General features: G+C 37.4%; 1 protein-coding gene across 1 annotated transcript; it reads right to left on the bottom strand.

The window, feature by feature from the left end:
• Nucleotides 1-9,985, bottom strand: LOC112524613 (myosin-7B-like). The gene is given in 9 exon segments (XM_025134522.1): nucleotides 1-419; nucleotides 2,252-2,333; nucleotides 2,417-2,564; nucleotides 3,495-4,195; nucleotides 4,197-4,866; nucleotides 5,484-8,792; nucleotides 8,890-9,147; nucleotides 9,591-9,709; nucleotides 9,837-9,985. Coding segments are annotated over 8 exon segments (5,388 nt in total). The 5' UTR covers nucleotides 9,708-9,709; nucleotides 9,837-9,985; the 3' UTR covers nucleotides 1-316.
• Nucleotides 9,986-10,321: the final 336 nt, after the last annotated feature.

The following is a 10,321-nucleotide window of genomic DNA, read 5'->3' as shown; positions in this document are numbered from 1 at the left end:
GATCGTGTGAGAATAGAAGTTAAGGTGAGAAGCATAAGAAGATATCTGGACCTTGATCACGTTTAATCTCACCCCCACCTCATGAATTGCATTTATCACGGGAATTGATCCGGTGATATTAGTGCTAGATTCAATTAGGATTGATCCAAGGGTGGAGATCCCTTCTCACCCTTCTCACCATAACTTCCATCCTCTCCAGAACCCAACCCTAAGAAATATAAGTTGAAAAGGCGCTACCTATCTATGGTACAAGCTGAACACGGGACTTATGGCTGGTTCGATTCTGGTCTACCTGGATGGAACCACCTTGTTATGGTCACAAAATAGTGCCCAGAAGCCATAGGTGTATGAATAGCCAATAAGCTATAAGACTGAGCCTTGCCCTTGGTCGACGCATCAAAGCTTGACCACCAGATACCCTGTACAGACGCAAAGAGTAAAAAAACGCCATTAAGAACAATAGCCATGCTGGTAAAACTTCTTTTCGGTCACCTAAGTATTTGTGGTCAATGCTATGTGCCAATAAAAGAGGTTAATCACAAATAAGAAACAAGGAGGATTATGGGAAGGTCACAGTGAATAATTATATGGGAAATTGACCAAAATAAGCCGATCTCACCAACCAACTTCACTTTTAAGCCACTTTTTGAATTGAATTCCATTTTAGAGTTTACGCAAATGTCTTGTGCATTTGCGTAAGCTCGATTTTCAGATTGAAATAAAAAAAAGTTGCGTACGGATTCAGATTTTTGCGTATGGGTTCAAATTTTTGCACAAAGAATCCTTACGCATATGCGTAAGGAATTTTTTTCTTTTTCTTTTTTCTTTCCAGAAATCAGTCTTTACACAAATGCTAAAACATTTGCATAAAGACCGGCTATTTTAGGAAGAGGCTCTGAAAAGTGGCTAAAAGTGAACTTGGTTGATGGGAATGGCTATTTCAGTCAATTTCCCTTATTCTATTCAAGTTGTGAATTTGTGATACTCCCTTTGTTTCATCACATGTTTCTCTTTTTGGTAACTTTCTAATCTAGGATACTCCCTCTGTTCCAAAATACTTGTCTACAATTCCATTTAGGTTTGCCCCAAAATACATGTTCGCTTTCAAAAACAAATAACTCAATTCCAAATATACCCCTAATTAATGTACAAATATTTAAGAGCTGATAAGATTGATACATTAATTAAGGGTAAAGTTGTCATCTGACTAACTAAAAAGTGTAATAATTATTCATGTCTAAAACTGTGTGTCATTTCTAATGCACACTTATTTTGGGACATGGATAGAAAATTAGACTTGTGTGTTGCTTAAAGCATCTCCAACAGATTCTCAAAATTTTCTCTAAAATGGAGTCAAAATCCAGAATCTCCAAAAAGTATTACATTCATCTCCAACAGATTCTCCATTTTAGAGATTATAAAATCACTTATATTATTAAAATATTCAATACAACTAATAAAATATCGTTTCCCTCTCCTAGACATTTAATTTCAAAGACTCTTACTGAATGGGAACAATAAAATAATATTTCTCTCTCATAAGTAATCATTTTTAGGGAATACTCCATATCTGGAAAAAAATTTCCTTCTATCTCCTACTTTCTCCATTTTGGAGAAGGTTTTGGAGAATCTGATAAAGCAAAACAACACCCAAAATCTCAATTTTACTCATTTTGGGGAAGCTGATGGAGATGCTAAAACAGATAAAATAGAGATTTTGTTCTCTAATTTGCTCCAACAAATTCATTAAAATAGAGAAAACCAAAAAAAATCCAAGTTTAGAGAATTCTCTAAAATTTGATGGGAGGTAAGAGAAATTATTTTTTAATTCATTTCCACCAATAAGATGAAACTATTATTATTTTAAATAAAGTTTAAAAAAAAAAGTACATTGAGATTAAAAAAACTATATAATATTTTAATAATATAATTAATGTCGAAATCTCTAAAATAGAGAACCTGTTAGAGTGAAATATAATTTTAGTTAGAGATTTTGACTATTGATTCTCTTTAGAGAAATTATAAGGAACCTGTTGAAGATGCTCTTATAAGCTCAAAGTTGTGTGGTACAAATAACCAAATAACTTCCACCATGGTTTTAAGTTGATTTGGAGGTTATTGGCCAGCCTGCTGCTTTAGGCTTGGGGCATTACATTAAACATGCAAATATGTTCCTATTTTCTGTTCATATGGTGTCATTCTCATTCATGTGTGGCCTCAATAATAAACTAAAGTCAGTTAAAGCATTTACCATATTCCATCGAGTCGATCTGCAATCATCTTCCCTTTGACTGGGACTAGACCCGATGTATGGAGTGACTTAAATACATGACCTGAAGGCATAAGAGTTCAATACAATTTTCAAAATAATGTGACCTGAACAGAGAATGAACGGTAAAAGTTCTCAGAACCAAACCTTTATCTTCAACAGTTTCCTTTCTACCAAGCAAACGGTCGGACTCTGAATCAATGGTAATTGCAAGCTGATCACTTGAATTCTTTCGTAAAGATCTCACATGGGGAGCAGATGGCACCAAAGGCAAGCCTATTTTCCCAACTGGAACCTGTAAGAAAAACATTAAAGATTAAAATAATATAAGTAAAAAACTGTAAGATATCTGTGTTATGCTCATTCCCCTCCATCTCAAGGGGTCTTAAACAGATATTAAAAAAAAGGTTAGGTTAGTTTTAGTTCATGGGTTGGGTTCCGTGAGAATGGAGGTTAAGGTGAGAAGGGATCTCCACCCCTGGATCAACACTAATGAGATGCACCAGATCAATTCCCATGAGAAGGCAATTCATGGGGTGGGGAAAGATTAAATGTGATCAACGGTCCATATCCCTTCTTATGCTTCTCACCTTAACTCCTATTCTCACACAATCGTTCGTCTTTAGTTAATTGTCATTGGCTTAAAATTTTGGGCTTCTGTAGTTTGGAAGAAAAACATGTAAAAAGATTGAGAATAGAAGACATGAATACACATAAGCAAACAATTGTATAGTCCAGAGTGTTGGTAATGAAGAGAACACAGCATGAGAGCAGTGTACTAGTCTTAGAGCATGTTTGTTAGCAGCTTAATGGGACTCACAGCTTGCTCGGTAAGCTATACATGACTGTTTGATAGTGGCTTAATGATACATAAAGTGGCTTATGCAGAAAGCTAGGTTTTTTTCGAAATTTGCCCCTCCCAATTAAAAAAAAAATGCTCCTTCCATTCTATGAAAAAACCTTCCCAATCTATACAGACAAATTAATCCACACAGACAACTTTCAACTTTATCCATACAAGACTTGATGGAAAGCCAACCAAACAGCCCCTAATTCCTGGAGACCCAAATTGCATATAACTTGAATCTTTTTTATCACAACAATAATGCCATATTATGAAAGCAATAGACAATGCCATATTATGAAAGCAATAGACAATGCCATATTATGAAAGCAATAAACAATGCCATCAGACATGAAAAAAATATAGATGCAATAAACATACCTGATCTTCAATTTCTGAAATTTCCGATTTAGAAGGCAAGGAAGGTGACGCAAAAACACTTTTTTCCTGTATCGTGTTTGGTGCACCTGTCCTATTTTGAATAAAATCTTCAAGTAGTTTAACCTTGCTTGCTAATTCCTCAGCTACCTTCTGGGTCTCCAGCAATTTGGCACTTAGATCTTGAGCTTTGGATCTTGAATTGTCACTATCCAAAACAATGCCCTGAACAAGCCTCTCTAGTACTGGGAGCAGTCCTGCCACATCAGCAGATTTCTTGACTCCAACAGACTCATCACCTCCCAACTTTTGAATAATGCTCTGCAACCCTATAGATAAATCAAACAATACCCTCCCCGTCTTTTCAGCCTCTTGCTTGTCCTTCATGGCTTCTTTGAATTCCCCCTTCAAATGCTCAACTTCAAGGGCTTGTTTTGAAAGGGTCGAGCGCAGCTCTTCTTTGGCATGAGACAACAAGGTCATCTGGTCTAGCAATTCATTTACACTATCAACTATATAAAAGAGCTTTTTAACAGGGTCTGAATCTTGGGGGTGTATGTTCCCCACTACAAGATTTGGGAAAGGGATTGCAATCCCATCTATCTTATCAAACAGGGCTTTTATCTGTGAAGCTGATAAAAGAGCATTTGGTGCATCGCCCTCTGAAAAACAACGAAAATGTATGAAAGTTAGAAATACGGTAGATCATAATGAATGATATGAATATACAACCTTGATCACTACAGATAATAATCAAATGGACGATCATCAATAGAAACAAAAGTATACCATAATCTTTAACAGATTCCTTGAGTTCAGTCTCCAACTTAAAAACTCTTTCTTGGAACCTAGTACTTTGCACAGACAACTCCGCTTCTCTTTCTTTCCACTTGTCCTCTTTTGCTTGATAATCTTCTAATTTAAAGCTCATTTCATTACACATATTTCCAGATGCTTCTAGTTCAGTCTCCAATTCAAAAACTCGCCTTTGTAATGCATCATTTTCTTCTTCGGCTATATCATTCAATGACTTGGATTTCTCTAATTCACCCTTCAATTCTTCAATTGTGGTGGACATGTCCAACTGCATGCTTTTCAATTTTTCTTGCAGGGCTTTTGTTTGTTGAACCATAAATGGCACAGTATTCCTTATTGCCTCTAGTTTTATCAACAAAGATGCAATCATGTCATCAATGACTGTTGAGAAACTGCCAAATTGGTCAACAAGAATTTGGTTTCTAGTATTCAAGTTATCCAAAGTTTTTCCAGCATATGAACCAAAACCATCAATATCTTTTGCATTAAACTCATCATCAATCATCCCAGTGGTCCAATCATTGTCATCAGCAGGGAGGAAAGTTGACTGGAAATTTTCCTGTAAATCATAAGTGAGATAAGAAGGCGGGCATGAAAGTCAAATTCAACTTATGCGAATCTGAAATTGTTGGCATATAAACCAAGAGCAATGGCTAAATGAAAATAAGAAGAACTAAAATATGCATCAATAATACAGCTACCAACAGATGCGGTTGGGTTTTCTTTCTGAAAATTAGCACAAATGTCTACCAAATTTCAATTAACGCATTTAATTGCCAAATTGAAATAGCCATTATAAGACAATGACAACGTAAAATTACTACTCCTTGTTACTGGACGCCATAATTTTAGTCAGAAAAACTAAAATACACATTAGCATGGACAGTAACTTCAAAATATATGTAGAAAACCATTATTTTTTACCCACTCTTAAAATAAGAGAATGCCTGAAGTGACAAAAGATCATATATAGTTTTGTAATTACATAAATGTTTGTCGGCAATTATTCAATATGTTACACACAAATATAAAATCAAAGTCATTGACCTCAGAAGATGAGAAAATGAAGAGAAATAAACAATTGAGATTGATGATATAGAAGGTGTCAACAAACAAACATTCACCAAATAAAAGGAGAAAGGAGAATCACTTATGTTCGAGAACTGATTATGTCACCTTGATAGCAGGATGATCTTGCAGCTTTTCTGAATCAAAATTATCCTTCATTTCATTTAGAAGCCGGTCTATTTCTTTTAAGCTTTTGATTTTTCTCTCAAAACTTTGCTTGAACAAGGACAATAGAGATCCATCTTTCAACAGCACTTCAAGATTTCCAAAGAAACTGGAGAGCTCCGAAGCCCATTTATCATGTTTGGCTGCCAACTCTTGCCTACATGTACTCAGCTCGGTATTGAGGGCTGAAATCTCCAGTTCAGCATTCTTCTTTTCCCCAACAAGATCGAAAACAGTGTTCTCTACCTTAAGCAATGCATCCTCTAGTGTTTTAATAGTTGCAGATGCATCCACAACCTTGCGCTCATGGTACTTGGCCTCTTCTTTGAGTTTCTTTATCTCACTCTCTAATACATTTCTACTAGTTAGTGTCTCATTTTCCTGTGAAGACTGAGAAACATTTGTATTTATCTGAGACATTGCATCTTCAAGGGACTTTATAGTCTGGTGAGCTTCATCTAGATTAATGGCATGAGCAGAAACTTCCAACTTAACTTTCTGTAGCTCCATTTCAGCAGCAGCTTTGCTAGCTTGAGCCTCTTCTTGTTCACTCAAGAGCACGGATATGTTGTTTTTTGCAAGCGACAATGCCTCTTCAAGCGACTTTTTATTGGCAGAGGCCTCTTGAAACTTGCTTGATTGAGAAGTTGCTTCCTCCATTGCTTTATATAATTCCTCTTCAACACGAGACTTGGCAATCTCTAGTTCTCTCTTCTCTTCAGTTAGTTGACTGATAGTTTTTTCTGAACCTGACAGTGAATCTTCCAGTGATTTCAAGGTTTTCAGGGCTTCCACCAACTTCTTGTTCAATGTACTGACTTCCTCTTTTAAGATTTGCATTTCTTGTTCTGCCTGTGTCTTTGAAACTTCCCGTTCATCTATTGCTTTCTGTAGTTCCTCTCCCATACAAGTCTTTGAAAATTCTAATTCTCTCTTTTCTTCAGCTAACTGAGAAACATTTTTCTCTGAAACTGATAATGCATCTTCAAGGGATTTAATGGTTGCTAGGGCTTCAGTTAACTTGCTGGCCAGCATACCAGCTTCATCTTTTACATCTCCTAGCTCCTGCTCTGCCTGTGCCTTGGCAACTTGGCATTCACTTAAATATGTTGCCAACCACTTCACCTTCTCAACTGGCTCTTTTAGATCTACTGGAAGAATAATACCATCAATTGTCTCAATTACCTGTTGCAACAAGGTGTTGCTCTGAACTAAGAACTGCTCAATTTGATCCCTTTCTTCTTTTGAACGTAAGAGATCAGATTCCAACTTTGCAATTTTTTTCACTTCAGTTGACAGTATATTAATCTGATCCCTGCACTCACTCAATGTTGATTCTTGCTTCTGCGAGTCAAGCATTAACGCCTCAATCTGAGCATTCTTTTCGGCCATTAGCTGTTTCATACTTTCACGTTCTTGAACAAGACCCTTGCCTTTCTTAACTGCCAAAGACAGTTTCTCTCTCAATAAAGAAGCTTTCTCCTCGGCTCGTTGAAGATTTATTTGCAGAGAGTTCTTCTCATCTTTTGATGCACGTAATTCTTCAAAAACCTTTACCAACTCATTTGAGCGATTATCCCGCTCCAATCTATACATCTTCTCTTCCTCAAGAATTTGCTCATACAGCTTAGATTCCTGATCCCTTACATACAACAGATTTTGAATCTTTTCAAGCACTTCTTTGTCCATGGACGATGAGTCAGTAGAAGTTATGGCTTGTTCTTTTATCTTCGAAAAGCATCTGCCAATCACCACAGCCATATCAGACTGTAGATTAAAGTTCTCCTCAAAACCATCTATAGAGAACCCAGACGCATCAAGCAACAGAGCAACCATCTGCTTTTTCTCCCCAACAATTCCTTCATACTTGTATTTCAAATCCTCAAACTCCTCTATAAAAAAGTGCTTCTCCAGCGCTTCTGCTAACAGTGATGCAGTTAGGCGATCAATCTGTGCATGAGCAGCCTCTCTTGTTGCATCATTTTGATGTTGTAGCTTAATATAATGATTTTTTCCCAGATTATATGATTCCAATAGCCAGCTAACTTGAGATTCTAAGTTGGGAGGTTGCCTGGCTTCCGGCAACTCTAGGGACGATAACAATTCAGTAAGTCGCTGAAATTCCCAAGACAGGGGTGCTAGTCTACTTACTTCATTTGCAAGCCATGCAACCCTCTCAATGATATCTGAAGGCTGAAGTTCCCCAGCAGCACCACTTAGCGAAAGAATTTCTCCACATTTTTGAAGGATCATGTCCCTTTGCGAAAGAGCTTCTTGCAGCGAATTAACCAAATTTTCAGTCCTCGTCAACTCATCATTCCTCAACCCAGCATGCTCTAGGGCACTTGACTTCTCTTGCAATTCGATTAAACGTCTTTCTAGTTCACTGGTTTTCTCAGCAACCAACTGCTTCAATGAGTCACGCTGCTGGACCAGAGCCTTCCCTTTTGTGACAGCCAAGCTGAGCTTTTCTTTAGTATTAGTATACCTCGTTCTCTCCTGTTCAACTTCCCCTTTAAGTTTTCCGATCTCTGCATTTAGCAACTCAACTGTTTCTCTGCCTTTGTTAAGTTGTTCCATCAGCTGTCCATGCTGATATTCTAAATGGCTATTTTTGTTGGCCAACTCAAGTTCTTTTCTTTTTAGTGCAAACAACTCCTCCCGTACAGAGAGAAAAACCGTTTCCATGTCATTTTGCATATAAAAATCAGACTTAACCTCTGACAAACAATGGCTAAGCATTTCAACTTCTGAAAGGAAGTAGTGGTACTTCTCAAGTAAGAGGGAGGTACTTTTCTCAAGATGAGACACCTTCCCACTAACAGATGTATCAGACAATTCTGCATCACCAAGGGCAGTTGCAAGAGAAAATAAAATCCTATCTGCAGTGGCCTCAACAGATGACACTTCATCAGACTTAGCTACTACATCCTGTGATATAGAGTGTTCATTGAGCCTCGCCATAAGATCCTCAATTTCTTTATCCTTCATATGTAGGGTGGCATTGAGTTCTCTGATTGTGCCCTCGGCCTGTGATCGCTCATTCAAAGCAAGTTCAATTAACTTAAAGCACTCATTTACCATCTCATGCAAAGGCAACAAAGCCTTTTCGCCACCCTCTCCTGTTTCCGATGTAAGCTGATCACTAGAAAAACCAGCATCAATTCCACCAATCAGCAACTGTTGCTTGCTTAGAGCCTTGAGCTGATGATGAAGATTAGTAACTTCTTTCATCAGCATCCTTCGTTCTTGCTGCAAGAGAAGCAAAGTTAGCACAACTGCAGCATACTTATGGTACAAAAAGACCTTGGAATGAGAACAAGAAGGAAGAGAGAAGGTGATAGACGACCTCGTAGTCCTGTGGAAAGATTTCTTTTTCATCGTCAGGCGCCCTATATTGAATATCTTCCATATCGTTCCCAAATGGCTGTTGGCTAGCCCTATTTCCACCAACAGGGGACCTCACATCATTAGAAACCAAGTCATCTGGACAATCCACAAACTCATCGTGTCCCCCATCTTCAGTCGTCCTTGCATCATGTCGCTCATACTGTACAGTATCTACTCCTGTTATCACCACCCCATCGTCCTGCTCGAGATGGTCAACCTGAAGATAGCTTGCTGATTTATCTCATCAACACAAATATAGCACCAGAGTACAACATATATACCAATTGAAGAAAAGGTGAAGCATTAATTTGTTACAACTTGGCAACAAAAAACTGTAGTGAGAAATAATTCAACGGATATCATCATAAAGGATCAAATATTTACAACCCTGTGAATGTATAACCTTACATTTGCGTCACTAGTACTAATTTTAATGAAATTGTCAATATTTCCATGACCAGCTTTCGAATTGTGACAATTTGAAGTTGAAAACTTGCCCGTTAAACATCAAAAAACCATAGTATGCCTCTTTTTTACCCTAATCTTTTTAACAGACAGAGCATCATACATTCATACTATAATAAAATTTACCTTAAAATCAAAAATATTCAGTCGTTGATAATTGAAACCAAGATGTAACTAAACAAACACTAGAGTCACCTGATTAATTGAGCCACCGTCCGTCGGAGCAGAATCAGCTGACTCTATATGAACAAATCCGTTCTCTCCAGCTGTTGGACTCCCCGTAACCTGCTCCAAATCGTTATCCTCTTCCATTTCTGTGGATCATAATATAAACCGATCAGATCTGCAAATACGAAACTTACCGCATTGAAATAAAATCTTCCACGATTTTGAATTCAAAATCCATGATTAGACCTAGAAACAATTAGGTCAAGGAGTTACCTTAGATTTAAGAAAGGATGCGACTATAGTTGAATTCGGTTTGAAGCATAAGATCTTAAAAATGGTGAATGTTGGGGGGGCTCTGGTTGTTGATCTGGCGTCGGAGACGGTAGATTTTGGTTTTAGCGTTTCGCAATTTGCACTATACGATAGTTACCCGCTAAGTGAAAACTCGCCCAATACGACGTCGTGGAACCGAGAACTTATAAACGGATAGAATGAATTACAGATTTGGTCCCTGTGTTTTGGTTAAAGTTATAAGTAGTCCCTATATTACGTTTATTATGGATTTTGTCTTTGTAATATTAAATTTGTTACGGCCTACTACCCCTTTGACTAACACCGTCCATGTTTTGACCGTTAAGTAATGGTTAAGTGATGGACAAAAATGTCTTTTTCTAATTTTCTCTTGGTATGATTTATTAATTAAAGAGAGAGAGAAAAGTGTCAGTTGTAAAAGTGTTCTCTGTAACGAAATAGGAAAC

This window comes from Cynara cardunculus, assembly GCF_001531365.2.
Source record: "Cynara cardunculus var. scolymus isolate 2C chromosome LG 13, CcrdV1, whole genome shotgun sequence".
NCBI classification, from domain to species: Eukaryota; Viridiplantae; Streptophyta; class Magnoliopsida; order Asterales; family Asteraceae; genus Cynara; species Cynara cardunculus.
The sequence above is the reverse complement of the archived record's forward strand: the minus strand, read 5'-3'. Positions and strand labels throughout refer to the sequence as shown.